Source organism: Narcine bancroftii, chromosome 8, assembly GCF_036971445.1.
Source record: "Narcine bancroftii isolate sNarBan1 chromosome 8, sNarBan1.hap1, whole genome shotgun sequence".
Classification (NCBI taxonomy): Eukaryota; Metazoa; Chordata; class Chondrichthyes; order Torpediniformes; family Narcinidae; genus Narcine; species Narcine bancroftii.
The window spans coordinates 160934058-160959359 of NC_091476.1; the positions used below are offsets into that span (position 1 = coordinate 160934058).

The 25302-nt window shown below is 40.1% G+C and overlaps 1 protein-coding gene across 3 annotated transcripts in view; it reads left to right on the top strand.

Moving 5' to 3' along the window:
* LOC138741496 (protein argonaute-1) overlaps positions 1-25302 on the top strand; it is a 92486-nt gene that overhangs the window by 21633 nt on the left and 45551 nt on the right. For all 3 annotated transcript variants that reach the window (XM_069895686.1, XM_069895687.1, XM_069895688.1), the window contains exons 4-7: positions 2319-2500; positions 9919-10055; positions 15470-15604; positions 22741-22828. In XM_069895686.1, coding sequence (XP_069751787.1) covers positions 2319-2500; positions 9919-10055; positions 15470-15604; positions 22741-22828 — 542 coding nt within the window. The remainder of the gene's footprint in view (positions 1-2318; positions 2501-9918; positions 10056-15469; positions 15605-22740; positions 22829-25302) is intronic.

Below are 25302 nucleotides of genomic sequence, written 5' to 3' on the forward strand. Positions count from 1 at the left end.
CGGAGCTGAACAGGAGTGTGGGTATGACAACGGCTCTGTATACGCTAATCTTTGTGAGGTTTTTCAGTTGGTTGTTTTTCCAGACTCTTTTGTGTAATCTTCCAAAGGCGCTATTTGCCTTGGCGAGTCTGTTGTCTGTCTCGTTGTCGATCCTTGCATCCGATGAAATGGTGCAGCCGAGATAGGTAAACTGGTTGACCGTTTTGAGTTTTGTGTGCCCGATGGAGATGAGGGGGGGCTGGTAGTCATGGCGGGGAGCTGGCTGATGGAGGACCTGTTTTCTTCAGGCTGACTTCCAGGCCAAACATTTTGGCAGTTTCCGCAAAACAGGACGTCAAGCGCTGAAGAGCTGGCTCTGAATGGGCAACTAAAGCGGCATCGTCTGCAAAGAGTAGTTCACGGACAAGTTGCTCTTGTGTCTTGGTGTGAGCTTGCAGGCGCCTCAGATTGAAGAGACTGCCATCCGTGCGATACCGGATGTAAACAGCGTCTTCATTGTTGAGGTCTTTCATGGCTTGTTTCAGCATCATGCTGAAGAAGATTAAAAAGAGGGTTGGTGCGAGAATGCAGCCTTGCTTCACGCCATTGTTAATGGAGAAGGGTTCAGAGAGCTCATTGCTGTATCTGACCCGATCTTGTTGGATAACCATGTTGAGGAACTTTGGGGGGCATCCGAGGCGCTCTAGTATTTGCCAAAGCCCTTTCCTACTCACGGTGTCGAAGGCTTTGGTGAGATCAACAAAGGTGATGTAGAGTCCTTTGTTTTCTTGTTATAAGGTGATGTAATCTAGCAACATCTTGAGATGTAGTCGTGCAGAACGTAATATTACACAAAATTTTGCCTTCCATAAGGCAGACAAAAAGTCATCATTGGAATAACCCAGCGCCCCTTACAGTAGGAGAGAAGGACAGCAAAAGAGATACCCTTCAGAGTGACTGAGTGTCCATGGATTCACCTCCAGGGCTCCCACAATCTCTGCATCTGCTCAGACTCCTATTCATTGGCAACCTGAGCTTCAGATCCAAACCTCTGACACGATCAAGAAGCTTCAGTGCCCAAGGCTCTTCGGGAGCCCTTCTTACCTGCAGCACCCTCTTGAATCCGGGTTCTGATACTTGGTTCCCACAAGCCATTCTCCAGCAGCCCGTGTGAGTCCTCCAACCACATGTTGCCCACAACCTGTGGGTCCCTCAGCCACTGAGTCTCTTGCTCAGTCTCAGTCTCAACCCTTAGGATAGTCACTCTGCTTTTTTTTAATAGGAGGTTCTCCCTGTTTCTGGGGCCCCATGCTGGTCTGCTGCTCCCCTGGAGTCTGCAACCCCTCGTAGCTGCTGCCAAGCACAGGCACCACCATCATGGCCACAGACCTCCACGGTTGCAGGATGTTTTTAAATGTATTTAATGCTGTTTACAAACATAACTGATGCAATCATGACATTTTTAATCTGGTTACCACTCTTTCATCCCACTAAATATGGTGTGCTAGTTTTATGTGTCTTTACAAGAAATACAATACACTGTTGGGCAGAGCATTTTGTGCAGTTTTACTTGTTTTATTTCATTCTATGTATGTTATTTAAATCAAAGTAAATCAGAGCTAGTGACACAATGTTGCTATACATTTTTTAATCGTTTAATTTTTTTAAAAATTTAGATATACAGCATGGTAACAGGCCATTTCGGCCCATGAGTCCATGCCACCTAATTAACCTACACCCGTGGTATGTTTCAAACAGTGGGAGGAAACCGGAGCCCCTGGGGAAAACCCACACAGGCACAGGAAGAACGTAGAAACTCCTTACAGACAGCGCAGATTTTAACCCTGGTCCTGATCGCTGGTGCTGTAAAGGCATGGCGATAACTGCTACACCAACAATGCTATGTTTGTATCATTCCAATCAGAGGCCAACTAACATTTTGGCAGATAAAAAATAAATGCAAACATGTCAGTGAGTCTTTGGCTCTTGGTGGCAATGTTAGGGAAGAGCCCAATGCATAAGCAACAAATCTTGATGGTTCCGCAGGTTGAGATTCAGAAAGCATTCTGCTGTCTGACTTGCATGTGGGCCTCAGCCAAGGTTCTTGGTGACTCTGAAATAAGTGCCCCGGTCTTGACCATCTTTTCCAGATTAAGAATTTGAGGGCCGAAATCTCCCAGCTGTCAAAAGATTGGTAGAATTTCATTCATTTAACCTTGGGTTGTTTATTGGTTTTTAGCTTGTATAATGGGTGGGGGGGGGGGGGGGGGATAAAAAGCTCTTGATTGAAGGACCTAACTTTTTTGCTGATTTATTTGTGTGTGTTTTTTTAATGCAAGGTTGATTTTGAGGTGACCATTCCTGGTGAAGGAAAAGATCGGATTTTTAAGGTTTCCATTAAATGGCTAGCAGTGGTGAGTTGGAGACTACTGCATGAAGCCCTCGTCAGTGGTCGAATTCAAGTTCCATTAGACTCTGTTCAAGCACTGGATGTGGCGATGAGGCATCTGGCATCAATGAGGTAATCTGATGTCTTGAGATATACCATAAAGAATGTACATATAATAGGCAAGGTTTGTCTATTTCTTGAATTATATTGATTTCAAAATCACAAAAGCAAGTTTAAAAAGAAAGATTTACACTCATTTGGAACAGCATGATCACATTAGGGATGGTCTATGGCTTTGTGGGGTAGATTATGTCTCACAAATTTGATTCAGCTTTTTGAAGATGTGGTGAGATAGTGCATTGGATGTTTTCTACATGGACTTAATTGAGGAATTAGACAATGTCCTTCATCGGTGGTTGATCCAGTAGGTAAAGATGCATGGCATCCACCATGAACTAATAGCTTAAATTTGGAATTGGCTTGCCCAGAAAAGAGACTTGAGTGGTGGAGGGATATTATTTGGCTGGATGTCCACGGCCAGTGGTATTCCACAGGGATTGGTGTTTGTGATAAATATAAACTACTTGAATGAAAAAGTAGGTGAGTGGATTTGTAAGTTTGCAGGTGAAACAAGGCTTGGTGGAGATATTGACAGTATAGAGGGCTATCAAGGAATACAACAGGATATAGGTCGGTTACAGATATGAACAGAGAAATGGCAGATAAAATTTAACCTGGACAAATGTGATGTGTTGTACTTTGGGAGCTCAAATGTAGGGGGAAAGTATATAGTTAATGGCAGACTCTTTTTAAAAAAAGGTTTGCAGATGAATCTGGAGGTCTGGTTCCATTGTTCCTTGAAAGTGGGCAGGCAAGTAGATAGAGTGATAAAGGAGGTGTATGCCATGTTTAAGTCATTGGTAGGGGCATTGAATATGAATATAAGAAGCAAATGAATATAATAAAACTTTGGTTATGGTGAATTGTCCTACTGTGTGCAATTTTGTTTGTACCATTAGTGGAAGGATTTGGAGGCTATGGAAAAAGGGTACAAGAGATTTACCAGGATATGGCCAGAATTGGAGAATATGAGCTATGGCAAAGCATTGTGCATACTTGGATTGTTTTCTCTGGAGCGAAGGTTACAGGGGTGACCCTGATGAAGTTTATAAAATTATAAGCAGCAAAAATAAAAGGTCATTCAGAATATTTCTTTTATGGTAAAAATGCCCTCATACTAGAGGATATCTGTTTAAAGTAAGGGAGAAGAGTAGATAAAAGGAGATGTGTGGGCTAATTTTTTTTTAATCTAGAGAATGGTGGGTGCGTGGAATGGGCTACCAGGTGTCATGATGGAAACAAGTATGATGGTGTTTAAGAGCCATCCAGATATGCAAGCAGCAGAATTGTAGTTTAATTTGAGCATCATGTTTGGTAGAGACATTGTGGGCCAAGGGTCCTGTTCCTGTGCTGTTATGTTCTTTATAACATCTCAAGCTATCTTGTCAATAGAGAGCTTTCAGTAAGATCCTGACCTTTTGGATAAGTGGCACGACCTGCTTGGCCCTAGATTACTGAAGTAGGTGTGCCTCACAGGGATTGAGGAAGGGAAGTGACATTTAGAGTGCCTAACTTTCAGGGAAAGGCCAATTAACACTTGTTTTCATTCAGATATTTCCACATTTGTTTTCTGGAAACTGTTGTACTGTCCTCAAAGTCAGAACATCTTTTCTCAAGTTAGGAGACTAAAATTGCACACAGTATTCAAGATACGGCCTCACCGATAAGAGTACATTGGTGAATTTCACTGTGAAGCTAATAACATAAGAAACAGACGCAAGAGTAGACTGTCTGGTCCATCCAATAAATTCATGGTTGATCTAGCTGCGGATTCAACTCCATTACCTTGCCTGTTCCCCATGATCCTTAATCCTCCTATTATTCAAGTATCTAACCAACTGTATCTTGAATGCACTTCATGAGGCATCTTCTACTACTTAATTGGACAGAGAATTGCACAGATTCACCACTCTCGGGGAGAAGCAGTTCCTCCTTATCTCTGTCTTAAATCTACAACAGGGACTTCCTGCTGGCAATTGATGAAGTAGCAGCTTGTTAAGTACTCCAAACTCCTTTACAAGCCTTCCATTTACTAACATCCTCATACTAAAATAACTTCGCATCAAAGTGTATGCTTCTTGTTTCTTTAAGATGACTACAAGAAATGCTAAAGGTGGAAAGAGAGAAGAAGAAATTCCTTTATCTTCTTTGTTGGAACAACACAAAGTCAGCCAGCTAATGATCTTAGAGGCTTTTTGGATCAAATTAATGTTAAACTAGATGCTTTAAGAAAGAGAATGGATGATTATAAAGAACCGATCTCTGCTGTTGAAAAAGCAGGAATCAGGTGATGTGAGAGGATATCGTCGGTAGACTAACCAATATTATTAAGAAATTAATTCAGAAAGTTGTAGACTTAGAAGGAAGAAGTAGGAGGCAAAACTTACGAATTCTGGGCTTGAAGGAAGATACTGATATGGGGCAGCTCACTAAGTTCTTTGCTGACTTACTTTGTGAAGCATTTGGATAGGCGGACTTGCCATCTCTTTCAGAGTTGGACCATGCACACAAATCTTTAATGTTTAAACCAACTTCTGGACACAAACCCCATTTGGGTATTCTAAGACTCCACCGTTACCAAATTAAAGATCTTGTACTTGAATCTCATCTTAGAGGGATGCTTGTATATCGTGGTCAATGTCTCAGATTTGTGGAAGATTTCTGCCCTGAGGTATTGAAAGAGTATGCTGCTTACAAAGAATTTATGTCAGAACTGTATAAATACGGCTGTAAACCTGCATTGCTATACCCTTTGCATCTTCGAGTCATACTTTCTGATAAATGTAAGAAGTGGTTAGATTCGGTACAGGAAGCCCAGGAGTATTTGGAACACCTTTTGTCTATTTCTCAACCTTTGTAACTGGACTGAAACTGATAACTTTTTTGTGTTCCCTTTAAAATCAATACAGGGTTTTTTAAGTGTGAGGTCGTTTCAGATTTTCTTTTCTTTGCTGTATCAATAATAATATAAATGGCAATAATTTATTTAGGACAAGGACATTTAGGAAGTGCTCAGTCTTTTTTCAATCTTTTGAAATAATTTCAAAAAGTCAAAAATTGTCCTTGGATTTTTTTTAATTGCAAAATGCTAATTTTGTTCATTCTGGAAGTACTAACAAGATTACATTAGAATTGCACCTAAGCCAGAAGGACAATTAGGGGGTTAGTTCAATTCGTTTATAGATGATACCTTTTAGGATAACTTTCTGGTTGTGGGTGGGGGGAGGATTGGAACTTTTTTTGGCCTTTCATAGACATGTTTATCTTCGTCTCTTTGCTAATGTTAGTCACTTGGATTTTGTGTGTTTTTTTTCCAAAACAACTTTAATTATTAATTAGAGATAATTAATATTGATATTAACTTGATGAGCTGGAATATTAATGGCCTTAACCATCCTGTAAAAACAAGCAAAATATTTGCACACATTAAACGGTTTAAGGCTAGTTATATTTTCACAGAAAGCATACTTTCGATGTGGTGATAATTTGTGCCTAGTCAAAGGGATGCCAATTCTTATGGACCAAATCATTCCCTTTGATCAACATAATGTTTTGTGATCGTATCAAGCAAATTATGTAGTATGTTGGTAGTTTTTGCCAATGTCTATGCTCCTAATATTGATGCTCCAGGATTTTTTGAACGTTTGTTTTCTTTTTTTGCCTGATTTGAGTGTATGTTCCCTTTAAATTTTTGGAAGAACCTAACAGGTTTTTTTTAAAGTAACATCTCTGATGAATCTTCTAGTCAGATTTTTTGGGATGTTTTGAAGGCTTACCTCAGAGGCCAAATTATATCTTATACTGTAAATATTTAGAAAAAGGCTAATAAGGAAAAAAAAAGAATTTGCCAACAAATTGAAACAATTAGATCAACAATATGCTTTGGCTTCAAACCCTGATTTATATAAAAAGTGTGTTGATCTTAAATCTAAATTTGATCTTATTTTGACATATCCAATTGAAAGTCCTCTTTAAAAAGTAAGAGTCAATTTTACAAATGCCTAAAACTTTTGGCCAATCAGCCAAAGGGTTTGCTGCTAAACAGCAAATTGCAGAGATTTGAAACAGCGATGATACTATCATTATTGACTATGCAGAAATATTTAGAAAATTTTATTCTAAATTGCATATTTCTGAATATCCTAATGATAGCAATTTAATGAATAGCTTTTTTGATTGGATGAATATTCCTACACTATCTTCAGATAGTCAAAAATGGTTTGTTGATCCTTTATCTCAAGAGAAGATAGCAAAGGGAATTTTTTCCTTACAATCTGCGAAAGCGCCCAGCCCTAATGGATTCCATGGGGAGTTTTTCAAGGCATTTTCTCATGTACTTGCACCCCACTTATGCTCTGTCCTTTCTAATTCTTTTAAACTGGGCAAATTGCCAATGACATTTTATGAATCCTCAATCTCTCTAATTGCAAAATAAAATGAAGACGTGTCTAATTGCACCTCTTATGGGCCCATTTCTTTATTAAATGTAAATGTTAAAATTTTACCCCACAGATTAGAGAAAATCATACAGTCTATCATTTCAGAAGATCAGATGGGTTTTATTAAAAATCATTACTCACACTTTAATATTGAATATTATATATTCATCTTCCACTGCAGTCCCGGAATGTGTTATTTCCTTAGATGCAGGGAAAGCTTTTGACTGGGTTGAGTGGAAATATTTGTTTGAGATTTTAAAAAGATTTAACTTTGGATCTGGTTTCATCACATGGATTAAGCTATTATACATCTCCAACAGCATCTATTCTTACCAATTTTCAACAATCTAGAAAAGGCTGTCCTCTTAATCTTTCACTATTCAATTTGGCTTTGTATCTTTTAGCTATTGCATTTTGAAAATCTGAGAGCATTTCAGGAATCTCTAGGAAGGAGACTTCATAAAGTCTCTCTTTATGTAGATAATCTTCTGTTTTTCATTTCCAACCATGATACTTCTATTTCTTCCATTATCCTTGCTTTCTCAATTTAGTCAATTTTCAGGCTACAAATTAAATCTTCATAAAAGTGAGCTTTTTCCTTTAACCACCTTAGTACCTACTTAATCTGATCTTCCTTTTAAGACTATAAGAAATCAATTATTTTGTAGAACCAATAAACTCAAAGATAAACTTTCTCATATCTATCCGAATATGAGTCCTCATTGTGACAGATGTAAAGTCCTCATTGTGACAGATGTAACAATGGAGATTTTGGATTTGTTTGAACCTTAGGAGATACTGGACGGAGGTTTTTCAGACTATACAATAATTCTTGACTTAACCTTAGAGTCTAATTCTTTAGTTGCTCTTTTCGGCAGAGAGCTGCATGGCTTTAATGCCAACTAAACGTCAAATAATACATTTTACTTACCTTATAACAAGACATTCAATACTACTTAGATGGAAGGATACTGCTCTGCCCACTCATATTCAATGGTTATGTGAAATTATGATGTTCCTTAATTTAGAGAAAATCCGATGTTGTATAATTGACATAAATATGAATTTCACCATACAACTCCAGTCTAGGAAGTGGAGATATATATATTACAATAAATTAATTTGTACAATTTCTTAATTTAGGGTTTAGAAACGATTAGTGATGTTGATACTGATTATAATAGCTTTGTATAAAGTGTTGTGTTGTACTTATTATGTATTCCATATACATTGTGTTTATGTTTTACTATTATAAATCAATGAGAAGATTGAAAAAGAATGTAAATCTACGCCAAAGCGTAAGGCTATGTCTCCTACTGTTAGTGTCACCTGCCAGAGGAAACAACTTCCCTACTTCTATCTTATCTATTCCTTTCATAATTGTACATGCTTCTATAAGATACCACCCCCATTCTTCTAACTGCAATGAGTATCATTCCAGACTACTCAATCTCTCCTCGTAAGTTAGCCCCTCATTCCCAGAATCAACTTGGGGAACTTCCCGTGCACTGCCCTCAAAGTCAGTACATCCTTTCTCAAGTCGGGAGTCCAAAACTGCACACAATATTCTAGGTGCAGCCTCAACACTACCTTGTACAATTGCAGCAAAAACTCCCTGCTCTCTAGTAATCAAGATGAGAATCCCATTTGCCTTCCTAATTAACTGCTGCGCAGGAAATTACCATTTTGCAATTCATGTACAAGCACTCTCATTCTTTTTCACAAGAGTCTGAGTCAGGCAACAAACTCTTTGATGTCTCTGGGTTTGAAAGACTTGTATTTCTATTGGTCCTAGGGACAGTCTAGATTCGGACTCTGGTTCTTCATTAAGGTTTATTGAATACCTTTAATAATGCATTCTTGAAGGCCTGTTACTGTGCTGTAAGTCTAAATTTTTTTAAATAAATGTATTAAATGCAAAGTATTTTCCAATTATTTGAGTTAAATCTTGAAGGCTTGTGGTCTTACTTGGTCTATTTATGATGCAGCCATATTAAGGAACTAAATTTGAACAAACTCATGAAAAAAACAATGTTGGATTTTTTTTTCTTCACTGTAAAATGACTGCTGCAATTGAAATGTGAGCAATATGATGTCTCATTGATTGGGTTAATATGGAAGCTGCAAACAACTTAAAAAAAATTTTTTAATTTAAACATACAGCACGGTAACATACCCCTCTGCCCAATGAGTCTGTGCTGCTCAAATACCCCAATTAATTTACAATCCCTGTATGTTTTGAAGGGTGGGAGGAAACCTGAGCGCCTGGGGGAAATCCACACAGATGCAGGGAGAACGGACTAACTCTTTATAGACTGCGCTGGATTCAAAGCTGGGTCATTCGCGCTGTTTTAGCATTGTACTTAACTAGTATGCTAAATGTACTGTCCACTGCTGAGGGAACTCGGTGGGTCAAGCAGCATCAGTGGGAGAAAAAGAGCAGTCAATGTTTTGAACAGGAATTGTTCATCAAGACTTGATTAGAGCCTTTTTGAAGGGTTCCGACCTGAAACGTGGACCTTTCTTTTGCTCCTACTGATGCTGCTCGATCCTTCAGCAGACAGTTTGTTCCAGATCCAAGCATCTGCACCTCCTGTGTCTCTCCTAAGACAGAAGCTATTCTGTTTTTGTTTGTTTCGAAAGTCAAAATCTTATCAGTGATCCTTCCATGTTGAATGTCAGATAGCTGTTGATGTTGTGCAATGCTAACTAATTTGTTTTGATGAAGGTAAAATTTACCACTGGTTTGTTTTTATTTCTCAACCATTGTAATTTGGCATTTTGATACAGTGTTTCATGAGCCAACAGTACTAAGAGCCTGCATATTGAGGCAGAAAATAAGCAAGATCTGTTGCCTGGGCTTTGACAATATGTTGTCAGATCCAGAAATCTAAAACTACTACAAACAACCCCACTCACCCCATCAACCTATACCTTTCTCACATGATGCAATAATATGATGGCACCATTAATCTCATTCTTCACTTTCAGGTATACCCCTGTTGGTCGCTCTTTCTTTTCTCCACCTGAGGGTTACTATCACCCATTAGGTGGAGGCAGAGAAGTCTGGTTTGGTTTCCATCAATCTGTCAGACCTGCCATGTGGAAAATGATGTTGAACATTGATGGTAATGTACCTTCTTTTATGCTGAAGATTTGTATTGATCTTTAACTAGTTACTGAAAGTCAGATTATTGTTTTTTTAATGCGATGAAGGTTCTATGCTTCATGTACAAGCACAAAATAATTTCATGTGCTATGGATCTATTTTTTTGATGATGGGTTGATATTTTTTGTGAGGTGATTGTGACCAATTTAGACTACAGTGTTCATTTTCTATCCCTGTCAGTTCCTTTTAGACATTTTGTGTTACCCTTTTCCTTCTAAAGTCTGTATAGTTGGTTTTCCAACATGTTTATTTTTGATTTTCTATTTGAAACCAAATCTAAAACAGGCAAACTATGAAGTATGGCTATGGTGCCATACTTTTAATGGGTAACTACATTAAAAGATATAACAGTATGCAAGCAATGGCCCACATTTGAAGAATTAAAGCATAGTTTCCAATTAAGGCACAAAAAAAAACTAATGGGGATGATCCAGCAATGACTAACAAGGTTAAAAACAACATCAAATGTAAAAAAAAAAGCTTGTGAAAACACCAGTAAGCCTGAGGAAAAGTAATGTTTCAGAATTTAGTAAAGAAGGATAAAAACATTGCTAAGTAAATAGCTACTTCAGAGAATTGTGAAGGCTAGATTACTTGCATTTAATGTAAACATAGATTTTTTTCAAAGGGTGAGGGAACGTTGCCATCAGAGAGCACCAGCAGTCATTGAGGAGCCACACCACCCAGCACACTTTCTGTTCTCACTGCTGCCATCAGGAAAGAGTTATAGGTGCCATAAGAGGTTCAGGAACAGCTGCTACCCCTCCAACATCAGACTCCTCAACAACAAACAATCAGGGACTTATTTAAGGACTCCTACTTGTACACTTTATTGATTTTATTTTATTCTCTGTAACACAGTCAGTCTGTTTACATTCGTTATCTACTTACATTTCTTTATTTGTTTACATGTGTGTGTTGTGTACAGTTTTTTTGCACTACCAATAAGTGGTAATTTTGCCTCCCGAAATCTAAGGACTCACACTGGGCTGAGGACTGACTGCTGGAGTGAAACAAAAGTCTGCAGACATGTGATTGTAGTAAAAACGAAATGCTGGAGGAACTCAGCTGGTCTTTTCAGCATCCATAGGAGACAAAATATATTGCCAACGTTTCAGGCCTGAGCCTCTCTTAAAGGAATAAGTACAATGAGCAATAAACAGGAAATCTCAATCTCTGAATAGAGACAGTGCTGGCTGAGGGAGGAGTCCATACCAATAAAAGGTGTTAATTGGATATTGTAGCGGCTCACAAGAGGCTTAATCGAACCGGTTCGGGAGTTTCTGAGTAATGTCATGACAATGCAATGATGTCTTTTGGAATGAGCAGGGTTTTAAAAAGCTGCATGTGACTGTTTGAATGGATGACTTTTACTTAACTTCGACTCGACTACGTCTGATCATTTTCTCGTTCTTCATTTCACACTGCAATGCAGTTACTACATTGGTGACCCCGATGGGCCCAAACGGATTTTGGGCCCAACATGGACAACACCACGGTTTCGCTCAAACTGCCTGTCTTTTGGACAACTCGACCTAAAGTTTGGTTCGGATAGACTGAGGTGCAGTTCCATATTCGCAAGATAGAAGTGGATGCCGTTAAGTACTATCATGTGGTAGGTGCCCTCGACCAGTGAATTTCCTTCAGGACCCACCAGATCTCGGCCTGGGGAACCACGCCCCTTCAGAGTTAATGAACGACATGTTGGAACTGGCATACAGCCATAGGCTGTGCTTGCTCTTCAAGCAGTTGTTTTTAGAGCATATGCCAGAAGACATCCGCCTCATGTTGACTGATGAGGGCTTTCATAACCCTCGAACGATGCCTAAAGCCATGGGAGGCTCAAGACCTTGCTGGGATTACAGGCATCTCAATGACACTACCACTGCAGACTACTACCCAGGAGCCCCATACACAGGACTTTACAGCTAATCTTCATGGGCCAGGATATTTTCTAAAATTGACTGTGCGTGGGTGCCACCAAAAGCCTGTAAACCCAGAGGATGTTCCCAACACTGCCATCATAACACCATTCGGCCTCTTTGAATTTTTGAGAATGCCTTTTGAGTGCAAAAATGCTGCACAAACATTCCAGCAACTGATGGGCACAGTGGAGCGTGACATGGACTTCCTTTTTATATTCTTGGATGACATACTCGTCACCAGCCACTCCCACAAATGCAGCATCTGCATTTACTCTGGCGCCGCCTACGAGAGTTCGGATTAACTGTGAACCCTGCCAAGTGCAAATTTGGGCAGTCCTCTTTCGAGTTCTTGAGACATCAGATTAGTAGTCAGGGTTTTGTCCATTGCCTAGCAAGGTGGAGGCCATCCTCAAATTCGCGAGGCCCAATACAATCAAAGGACTCCAGGAATTTGTGGGGATGGTCAATTTCTATTGTTGCTTTCTACCCTCTGCAGCTCATATTATTAAAATCCTCTTTGATGTCGTGTCCAGTGATGTCAAAGAATTCAAGTTGACAAAGGAGATGATGGTAGCATTCCAGTTGACCAAGACGCCCTACCAAAGGCAACATTGCTGGTCCATCCGCAAATGTATGCACCAACCATGTTGATGATAGACATGTCCAATGCAGCAGTAGGTGGGGTCTTGGAACAGTAGGCCAAAGGACAATGGAAACCTCTGGTGTTTTTTAGTAGACACCTCCACCCTGCAGAAACTAAATACAGCACATTCGTCTGTACCCAGCAGTCAGACACTTTGCTATTTTTTGGAAGATGGACTTCACAGTTTTTACTGATTACAAACTGCTAACATTCGCCTTTGCGAAGGCATCCGATCCCTGGTCATCCCGCCGGCAATACCACCTATCTTGCATATCTGAATTTTCAACCAGGATTAAACACATCTCCAGTAAGAATAATGTGGTGGCTGATGCCCTGTTCCGCTCCTCCATTCAAGCAGTACGTTCTCTCTCTCCAGGTATAGACTACAAGGTGCTTGCCGAAACGCTACGCTAGGATGACGAACTCCTGGCTTATAGAACTACTATCTCAATCCTGCACTTGGGGACGTAGCCTTTGGCTGCAAGGTACAACTCTCCTGTGCGACGTTTCCACAGGTTGGCCTCGCTCTATTGTCCATGCTGTGTGGAGATGTTGCATTTTCGATACCATTCACAGACTATTCCGCCCCTCAATTCGAGCAACGGTTCACCAGATAGCTGACAAGTTTGTATGGCATGGACTCAAAAAGCAGGTCACATACTGGGCAAAGACATGCACGGACTGCCAATCTGCAAAAGTGCAAAGGCACATGAAAGCATCGCTTAAGCCTTTTCAGCCAGCACAGCACAGATTCGACCACGTGCATTCAACATTGTCAGGCCACTTCTGGTTCCACATAGATCTAGGGACTTGTTAATGGTCTTAGACAGATTCACTCGATAGCCGGAGGCAGTTCCTATGACTGACTCATCAACTGATTCATGCGCCAGAGCTTTTATTTTGGCCTGGGAATCTCGGTTCGGCCTACCCACACATGTCACCTCCGTTAGAGGCCCAAAGTTTACCTTTGCACTCTGGGATATTTTGTCGTGACTGCTGGGAAAACAGCTACCACCCTGGCTGCACTGATGGCCCACCTCCAGGGACCTGATTGGGCAGATGAGCTGCCCTGGCTCCTCCTATAAATAAGAACGGCACCCAAGGAGGATCTCAACTCATCGGCAGAGATGTTTTATGGGAACCTTGCTCATTGAACCTGGGGAGTTCGTGCCCACAGCACGCAGATAAGAGGTGCCACTAACTGAAGTCTTAGTCAGACTGCAAGGGCAGCTTGGAAAATTGGCTCCAGTTCCCACATCAAGGCATCGAACAATGATACCCTTCATCCCAAATAAACTCCGGGACTGTGAGTTTGTGTTTCTGCCTAGAGGTGCACACAGGCCACCCTGACAGAGGCCAGATGAGGCCCCCTTCAGAGTGCTATGAAACAATCATATAACTTGTGTACTGGACATTGGGGGGACATCCAGAGACATTTAAGATTGACTGAGTAAAGCCCGGTCATCTCGACCTTTATCAGCTCTAGCCATGACCCCCCGATGTGAAAGTGCGGGTGACTGCCCAAGGACAATTATAGCACCAGAGGTTCTATAGTATCGCCAGTTCGGGGTGGGGGGCTTAATCGAACCGGCTTGGGAGGTTCCTCGTGTTGTCATGATGTCACAATGTGATTATGTCATTTGGAACGCATAGGGTTTTAAAAAGCTACGTGGGACTGAGTGAATGACTTTTACTGAACTTCAACTCGACTATGATCATTTTCTCGTTATTCATTTTGTACTGTGACACAGTTGCTACAATAAGATAAGGGGGGGTGAGAATTGATTATGTCAGTGCAAAAGGAGACAGGGAAAAGGGAGAGAGACAGAGCTGGGGAAGGTGATGGGGAGTTGGGGGGTGGGAGAAGTGAGGGGGTGAATTTAATGAAAGCAAGAGTAGTTGATATTAATGGCATCTGGTTGGAGGGTGCCCAGTCGGAAGATGAGATGATGAGGAATTTGGAGACTGGCTCGTGGGAACTGGGATTCGAGATGTACTGAGGGCAAGAAGGGCTCCTGCAGTGGCCTGAAGCGCTGAAGGCTTCCTAATTGTATAAGAGTTTTGGATGCAGAACTCGGGATAGTTTGAACAGGAGTCTGTGCGGCTACAGAGGCTGAGGGAGCACTGGAGGTGAATCCACTGGCATTCAGTGACTCTCATTTGCTTCTCCTATTGCTAGGGGTGCTGGACAATGCTCATGGGGATTTTTTTTGCTGTGGGGCAGGCAAAAGTTGAAGAATATCATCTGTAATACATTCAATGTACCATTACATGACAATAAAGGGATCCTTTGAAATTATGCAATTTGCATAAAGTCTTGCTATAGATGACACTTTCCATTTTCTAGTATTTCCCAATTTCAAAACATGCTATCTTCACAGAAACTTAAGTGACGATATTCCAAATTACTATTTTACTATTCCAAATAAATCAAACTGTAGTTGCAGCTCTAAGTAGCTTTAATTCATTGATAAATCATTTTGCATAACTTTCCATTGAGATTTTCATAATTTAAGTAAACAAAGCATACTCTATAATGTTAACAATATTCAACTTTAAACAGATAAACTAAAATTAAGATTAAAATGAAATAAGATGGCATGTTTAAAATTGGGAAATAACTAGAAAATAGAAAGTCGTCTATATTCTTATTCAAAGAAAAGTATCTCGAGAGCTTACACTTCATGATACTTTATGAAATATATATTGATCTTCACCAGTCACTCCTAAATGTGGGATTTCAATCCAGAATTTTACATTGGATCACTTTCTCATGACAGTAATAATCATTTTCTTTCAATTTAGTGTCTGCAACAGCTTTCTATAAAGCCCAACCAGTGATTGAGTTCATGTGTGAAGTCCTGGACATAAGGAACATTGATGAGCAGCCAAAGCCTCTTACAGACTCTCAAAGAGTCCGTTTTACAAAAGAAATTAAAGGTAAGTTTTAATGGTGGTTTTTTTTATTGTTGTCTTGATAGTCAGTCATTATGTAGGCAAAGATTGTGAACCTGCAGCGTGTTCGCAGCATCAAAGAAGCTTATTTATGCAGGTAAGGGTTGGGGAAGAATGCTGTCATATTATCCAGATTAACTGTACATCCACACAGTTGCCTGGTATATCTTCACAATGTTATAACTTTTTAAATCTTGTCCTCCTGTGATATGGACTTGGGGTGAGAGGAAACATACTCTGTGAAAATTCAAATCAATGGCAGATGAATGGTCAACCAGACTGCCAGGTGGCATTTTCACAAAAGGTTAGGATTGCTCCCTCTTGGCATCCAAGTTTGAATCTGACCTGAGGTGCAAAGTGTATGGAAGTTGAGTTTCTCCTTGTGACCTCATGGGTTTTCTCTTTGCTTCATTGAGCTTTCAAGTCAAAAAGATATACTCTCTGGTTAATTGGCTACTCCAGTTGTCACTGTGTCGGCAGGTGGAAAATAATCAAATGGGGAAAGGCGTGTAGAATAGAAAAAAAGATTAGGTAATGGGGGAGCGGTTAGCTCTCTGAATGGAGAGGGATCTGGAGGAAAGGAATCAGAAAGGATAGGGCAAGAGAGACTCAGGGGAGGGGGTTTATTGGATGCTGAAGATCGATGTTAATGCTGTCTGGTTGGAGAGTGCCCAGGCAGAATATTACGAGTTTTCCTCTAATTTGTGAGACGCCTCAATTTGGCAGTGCATTAGGCCATGAATAGACATGTTGGTGTGGGAATAGTGTGTGGAATTAAAATAGTTGGCCACTGGGAGGTCCCTATTATTGCAGCAGACTGAGCGAAGGTACTCAAGGAAATGATCTCCCAGTCTGTGTTCATCCTCTCCAATGTAGAGGAGGCCTCAAGGGGAGTACCAGATGCAGTAGGTGACCCCTTCAGATTCATGTGAACTGTTGCTTCACTAAGAACAGCTTTTTGTGGCCCCAAATAGTGGTGACAGAGGAGATGTTGATGGAAGTGTAGCATTTCCTGCAGTCACAAAAGTAGATACCAAGGGGGCGGTTGGTGGGATGGGATGAGTGAACAAGGGAGTCGTGGAGGGAGCTATTCCTGTGGAAGGCGGAGAGGGGAAGATGTGTCTAGTGGTGGGTGGTGGAAATTGCAGAGAATGATATGTTGGGTGGAGGCTCGTGGTGTGGTAGGTAAGGACAAGAGGAATCCTGTTCTTGTTAGATCCAGAACAGGATTTCCCTCTTGTCCTTTCCTACATCTCCTTCATTTTCTGCACATCTGCTCTGGCCCAGGCAGATGTGTGCAGGAAATGAAAGACCTGCAGGTTCATGGTAGCGAAGGGGAAGCCACATTTCTTTGAAGGAGAACAACTCCAATGAACTCGCGTGGAAGGACTCATCCTAGAAGCAGATCAGATGTGTTGGAGACAGAGGAACTGTAAATCCTTACAGGAACAGGGTGTGAAGAGGTGTAGTTGAGGTAACTGGGAGTTGATGGGTCTGTAGAAAATGTCTATTGTAAGTTTGTCTCCCAAGATGGAGGTGGAGAGATTGTGAAAGGGGATAGTGTTTCAAGAGATGGACCAAGTGAATTTGAGGTCAGGTGGAAGTTGGCAGCAAAGTGAATGAAGTCGACCTTATCATGGGTGAATGAGGCAGCACCAGTGTAGCGGAGGAACGAACAGTTGAGGAGTTTACCTGTATAGGTTGGTATGAAATCCTTTTGTTTAAGATTTCTAGCATGTGCATTTTTTTAAAAATAGATTTGCATTTGCTCCACTATTCTGGTGTAAGTGCAACATTATTGAGCTAAGCAAAACTTTTCAAAGAAAAAAATAGAGATTTAACCCAATTTTATCTTGTTGAAGCAAAATCAAGGTGTTGGGGAGTATTCAATTACTTAATTTATTATGCAGGTACAGAGCAGTATAAAGGAGTGGTGATTCACACCCATGAGAGAATTTAGAAATTGGATTTTGACTATATTTTCAAAGGTTTTGTCCAGTGTTATAAACTACCATGGGGGGGGGGGGGTGTGAGAATGGTGAATTTTAACAGATTTATGCACAGTTGGAGGTATCTCTGTTGTTAATGTTTGGATTCCTGGTTCTTTTTTCTTTTTGTTTTGAATTTTGAAAGGAGGAGTAAATGATCAGTCAGGAAGCTACCAATGTGCATTTTAATGGAAGAATAATAATTTGAGATTGAAGTTGCCTTCTAGCATTTGTCTTTATTCAGTGGACAAAGCACAACAGATCTGCTGTTTCTGTGCACAGCATTCCAGCCATGCCACAAAACCATTCATACTCTGACAAAACAAAACTACTGGGGGTTTCTGTGGAGAAAGCTTTAACAGTGTAACATAAATATTCAAATTGAAGAGCAGATTCCTTTGTGTTGATGGCTTTCCTGTTAGCAGGTAGTCTCCTGATCAGTACATAACAATAGATTATGCATGCTGGGTGAAAGGCTAGCATGTGCATGTGTGAAACAGGTAGGCTGGCTGCAAATGCTGTGATTGTGGTAAAACCACCAAAATGCTGGAGGAACTCAGCTGGTCTTATCAGCATCTGAGGAAGCGGGTAAACTTACTGGCCATGTAGGACCCGGTAAACCATTCACACTGGACCATGATTTACCTGGTTCAACTCCATCTCTCGGATCTAATGGATGCCCCATCTCCAGTGGTGATGTCACAAGTGACGTATTACATATTCTCAGAGCAGTGAAATCATAATGGGATTAAAGCACCTACATGCCTAATGTATAAAAGACCGTGCGGAAAAAAAACATGCTCAAGTTAATAAGGCATACTCAATATATAAAAGACCATGGGAAAATCTACCAACTGTGGGCTTCAAACTGTTCAAACTTGAGAGAAACCCACAAACCAGCTCGTCATTATTCCCTAAATGATAGAGTATAACAACTATTTACATAGCATTACATTGTATTAAATATTATAAGTAATTATTTAAGCGCAGGTACACTCTGACACTCCCGTCAACCGTGATCTGACAAGCCTGCTGGCCACCCTGTGAAATAATCACTGTGCAGTATTATTTGGTGAGTGTGAATATATTGCTGACATTTCAGGTTTGAGCCTTTCTTCAAGGAAAAATCAGAGAAAGCTGTTAAAACCTTATTATTTTAAGTGAGTGAGCATTCTCCCATGCCACCCTATCTCTCAAACAAGCAAAACATGTACTTATACAGAGAGCTCAGTAAATTGAAAAAAATATCTGGGAAATGTGGTGAAGAAAGGTAAAGACCCATTGAAACCCTCATCATACAGACCAATATCAATCCTGAATGCAAATTATAAAATTATACAAAGGCACTGGCCAACAGATTGGGTGAGTATTTACCAAAATTAATACATCCAGATCAAGTGGGATTTGTTAAAGGAAGTCACTCTTCAAATAGTCTCGGTAGATAATTCAATATAATACATATGGCAAAGTCAAGATTGAATCTAAACATAACTATTTCTTTAGATGCAGAGAAGGCATTTGACCAACTACAATGGTCTTTCTTATATAAAATGCTGGAAAAACTTTGGCATAGGTAGAACATTTATAAATTGGATGAAAACTCTTTATAAGCCATAAGCTAAAATTATAACTAATAACCAAATGTCATCAATTTTTCCCTTGAGTAGATAGGGTTAGGGTTAGTGTCCCCTATCTCCAGCATTATATATACTAGCTATTGAACCTCTGGCGGAGATTATAAGAGGAGATCCGGATATTATGGGCTTCACAGTTGGACAGGAAGAGGATAAAAGCAGTTTATTTGCTGATGATGTGCTATTATAGATGTCTGACCCATCTGAATCCTTGGTAAGTTTACAAGCAATATTAGAAAAATATGGAAGAATATTGGGATGCAAAATAAATATGGACAAAAGTGAGATAATGCCATTGCAAAACTTTGACTATGTAAGATACCAAAAAGATAGATTTAAATGATGGAATTAAATACTTCAGAATAATGACAGATAATAATTTACAGAATTTAAATAAGCTTAATAATACCCCATCTATTAGGAAAAATAGAAGAAAGATCTACAGAAATGGAAAGATCTTCCAATTTACATTAATAAGAAGGGTAAATTGTATTAAAATTAAGGTAAGATAATAGTATCTCAATCGTTGCCTATTGTACTAAATAAAAATTTCTTTAAATTATTACAAAAATGTATAAGAAAATTCCTATGGAATAACAAAGTACCAAGAATTGCACTGGAAAAATTAATATGGGATTATAAATCGGGAGGACAGACTCCTGGATTTTAAGAAGTATTATCTATCTGCATAAGCAAGATTTCTATCATCTTTCTGTTGTTACAGGGGATATTAGAATGTTTATGGATAAATATGTCTTTAAAAGAGGTAGATTGTGGGGGTTTAGTGTAGGTCACTTTGCAAACAGAACAACACCACAAAATACATGTAAAATGCAAGAGCTTTGCTGAAGCTAGAATATGAGGCTCCAGTTGATTTTGCAGAGACAATGGAACTGCTTTGGAAAGAACTTCAAAAAGAGGTGCAAATTGGAACAGAGTTAGGCTCAAGTACTGATAACATCTTTCAAAGATTGGGTTTGGAGCCTTGGGAGAGGTGATTTGGTTTTTAAAAGCAGAGTGAGGAAAAAACAAACAGAATTCTTCTCAGAGAGAGAGAGGTCAGTTCTACAGTTGCAGTTGAGGCTGCAAAATGGCAAACTGGCAGGCTTATTGAAAAACCCCGTTTTGAAGACTAGTTGTGAGTTCTGAGTTCAACCTGTTTAAAGCCCTTGTAGTCCTTACAAGAGGAAATGGCTGACTAGAGTGTTTCTCCTGAAATAAGAGGTACTCTGTGGTGACCTGGAAGAAGAGGTTATCGTTTGGAAAACCCATTATGGGGCAAGTTTGTTTGGCAAGACACTGAAGTGACTGATTGGAGGAAATCGGTTTGTGTGTGTCCAACGAGCAGCAAATATCTCTCTGAAACCAACAAGAACCTTCCTGAGCATTAACCATTTAACTTTAAGCACCAGAACCTGGTGAAGATTCATAAATGTTAATTTCTGTGCACAGTATAAGAATTGCCTGATACCGGTAAACTTGGAGAAGTGAATGGCTGAACTGTGAAACAAAGAACTTTCCTGAACATATACACATTATATACATATGTGCTTAGAATTAGAAGGAGGTTAAGTTAATAGTAATGTTAAAGTTTGATCTTGTTATTATGTTTAAAGAAAATTAAAAGCAACTTTTGTTAAATAATCATTGTCTTGGTGAATTTCTATTGGGGCTGGGTTTTGGGGTCCTTTGAAGAAAACAATCCCCCTTCGTGGATTCAAATGGGGCTGAATTCAACAAAAGAGGAGACAATGAAGGACTGTATTTATGTGGAATATTAAGTCGATAACAAAAAATGGATAATCCTACATTAATACACATGATTAGAATATGGCAAGAAATAAATGAATGTATCGGTGGGGAAAAAAGGTATATCACTGAAGACACTATTATGTCAAAATGTGCTACTGTCTATGAATCTGAGTAACAAAATATTGAATTCATGGTATAACAAAGGAATAAGATATGTTGATTGCTAATGGGATGTTTTTTTTGCTTTCTCCAGTTAAGATAATTCTTAAGAGAAAGATAGGAACCAAATTTGGCCCCACCTGAAATTAGTGAGATGGAATGAACAATTTAGCTGGGGAACACACCTAAATTTATATTTAAAATGTACTTTGCTCTCCAAAATGAAAGTGAAAAACCAGGTTTACAGAGATCAAGAGAGAGATGGGAGTCGGATTTAGGAGTTGTAATAATAGAAAGATGCTGGTCTGATTGGTGTTTGGATTGCATGACATCAATTATAAATGCAAGATACGGATTCTTACAATATATTTTACACCTCACACCACAGATATTACATAAATCAAAATTGAAAATATCGGAGATGTGTTTTAGATGTGGAATAGAAATAGGAACGTTTGTGCATGCTACATGGTCGTGAAGGGATATTACTGGAATACTAACAAGGATTTTGTAACATTGAGTCACAGTAGCATCAGGCAATATTCAAAATGAGGCTGTTAGTAAAATCACAATTGCTAAGATCCCCATTACTAAATTGCTAATTGACCATCATCTTAACTACCCAACTTCAAGAATGTAGCTGTGTTCTTCAACAGATTATCTTATTTTCCTACTTCCCAAAGCTTTTACAGCATCTCGTAAGCACAAATCAGGATTGCAATGGAATATTGGCTGTTGGTCTGGGATGAATACAACTCACTGTAGTTAAGTGTTCGAGTAGTTATCCAGAGACGTGAACCAGTGATGTGTGATGGGGAAATCTTAATTTTGCTAATTAAGTCCATTTGGAATTAAAGCTGGTATTGTTAGTGATGATTGAAACGACTGGATTGTGTAAAAAAATTTTGAAAAACATTCAATTCAAGGAAAATTTTGATGGGCAAATAAAAATCCAAACAAAACTCAGGAATCTCAAATGCCAAGGACACTAAATCCACCTTCCCAGTTATTTACTTCCTCCATCACTGGTGCATCTTGGATATTTTGTGTGCCAGACAAAATGCACTGGAGTTGCTTGCCAAGGTATTTTGATAGTATAGCCCAAACTTGTAGTCTCTCCCATTGAAACAAATCTGACAGGCACAAGCTAAATCTATCAACAGTAATTTAGTTTCCAAGCCACATAACTTCATGACTTGATAACATATTCGTATTTCCTTGTTGTTTGATATAAATCCCGAAAAATTACCCAATAATACTATGAATACCTTCAAGAAGAAGAACTGCACAAGTTCAAGATAGCGCTCACCAGCATCTCTCAATGATAAATATCAACATCAATCAGTGTAGCCTTCTTACCATTAACACCTTCACCTACTTTCCATAGGCATTACACACGCACCTCCAGCAGACATCACTGAATCCTATTCAGATGGATTGGCTGTTTATTTCTATCCTGTGAATTTGCACAATATAAACCAGGATCCCTGTGGTGGATCACAATCATCTGTTCACTTCCCTAACTAACTGGACTGCTTGGGAACCTACAGAGTTGTGATTCATGATCTTTCTTTCCTGGCTTTAACAGGTTTAAAAGTGGAGGTGACTCACTGTGGACAAATGAAGAGAAAATATCGAGTGTGCAATGTTACACGACGACCTGCCAGTCACCAAACGTGAGTACCCTCCCATTCATGTGGTGGGATTTAAATGAGAATTGATTAGCTGGTGAATCTAAATCAAATTTTCGTACAAGATTTCATTGCAAACAGAGGTTCTAGAATTACAGGCTAGCAATGGATTGGAAGCTCATTTTGTATTCATTGTAAATTGTAACCAAAAGAATAAAGTGTAACCCAAAAATTAAATTTGATGTTGATTTGACATCATGGATTCCAGATGATCACAAACAATTGTAGAGTAATTAATGAACAGATATCAAAAGACATTTGGGACCAGTAAAAGGTGGAAAGAAATGGGGAAAAGATTCCAAAGTATGGAAGTCAGATGAGGATGAATAGTACAAGTCTGGATAAGTCATATTTCACTAGCAGTCGGGATTAAAAATTATATTGTGGCAGGTCCTCTCTTTGGGCACTACAAAACAGCAATTCTTTCTTTGGCTTGGCTTCGCGGACGAAGATTTATGGAGGGGGTAAAAAGTCCACGTCAGCTGCAGGCTCGTTTGTGGCTGACAAGTCTGATGCGGGACAGGCAGACACGGTTGCAGGGGAAAATTGGTGGGTTGTAAACAGCGTCTTCATTGTTGAGGTCTTTCATGGCTTGGTTCAGCATCATGCTGAAGAAGATTGAAAAGAGGGTTGGTGCGAGAACGCAGCCTTGCTTCGCGCCATTGTTAATGGAGAAGGGTTCAGAGAGCTCATTGCTGTATCTGACCCGACCTTGTTGGTTTTCGTGCAGTTGGATAATCATGTTGAGGAACTTTGGGGGACATCCGAGGCGCTCTAGTATTTGCCAAAGCCCTTTCCTGCTCACGGTGTCGAAGGCTTTGGTGAGATGTAGAGTCCTTTGTTTTGTTCTCTGCACTTTTCTTGGAGCTGTCTGAGGGCAAAGACCATGTCAGTAGTTCCTCTGTTTGCGCGAAAGCTGCCCTGTGATTCTGGGAGAATATTCTCGGCGACACTAGGTATTATTCTATTTAGGAGAATCCTAGCGAAGATTTTGCCTGCAATGGAGAGCAACCAAACAGCAATAATGTTTAAATTATTACAATAAATTTTATAATAAAGAAATGGCCAGGCTGCAGAACTTTTAAAAGAGTCAAACAAAATAGGAACATAAAAACAAATGCAGGAAGAGGCTTTTTTTGGGCCAGCTCTGTTAATCCACAAGATCGTGGAAAGAGAAATTAAGAATGAAAAGGTCTTTCATCCCACCTACTCCTTCCTCAATCTATTGCTATTCAGAAAATAGGTTTTGCAACCTAAGTGTCACACTTATCCAGGTTATAGTGCATCCTCCCTGCACTTACCCACTCAGAGAACCTGTCAAAATCATACAGGAGCTTCTCTGCATCTTTCTCACAGTTTAAACTTCTACCCAGCCATGAGGGAGCTGTAGAGGTGCCATCTGCAAAGTCCAGACTTCCTATCCTGACGATGTCATGATTGTTGCTGGTGACTTCAATCACACCAACCTGAAAACGGTCTTACCATGGTTTCAACAGCATGTGAACTTCACCACCAGAGGAGAGAGCACCCTGGATCAGGTGTACACCAAGGTCCCTGGTACGTTCAAGTCTGCACTTCACCCCCACCTTGGTTTACTCTGATCACATATGCGTCCTGCTAAACCCAGTGCACAGACTGCTGGCAAAGCAAACTAGGTCAGTTCGCAGGGACATCAGGTCATGGCCAGGGAGGGGCCATAACAGCGCTGCAATAGACAATAGGAGCTGGAGTAGGCCATTTGGCCCGTCGGGCCAGCACTGCCATTTTAGATCATGGCTGATCATTACCATCAGATTGCTTTGAGATCACGGACTAGAGCTGTTTATGGGAGGGAGCCACTTACAATGGTCATGTAAACATAGAGGAGTACACGAGTTCAGTGACTGGTTACATCAGCAAGGGCATTGAGGATGTTACTGAGATGAAATGTTTCACAACTAGGGCTAACCAGAAACCATGGGTGGGTGCAGAGGTCTGGACCCTTCTCAGACCTTGTGATGCTGCCTTTAGGACAGGAGATAGGATGGTACTAAGATCAGTCAGGGCTGAACTCTCCCCTGCAATCCGGAAGGCAAAGTGAGGGTACGCACAGAAGATCCACAGACAGCTGTGTGACACAAGGCACATGTGGCAAGGGATCAAGACTATTACAGATCACAAGTCGATCTTACGAATTAAAGATAATGATACCTCCCTTCTGTACAGACTGAACACTTTCTATGAATGCTTTGATGGGAACAGGATGATGCCAAAGAAAGTCCCCTGACGAATGAGCCCCCCACATAGTTGCGGCCAAGGTGAGGAGAACTCTATCCAAGGTGAACCCACACAAGGCGGCAGGACCAGGCAGCATACCTGGTCGGGGACTGAAGGACTGTGCAGACCAATTTATGGAGGTCTTCACAGACATCTTCAACACTTCACTGCAGCGGTCTATCGTTCCCACAGAGTTCAAGAAA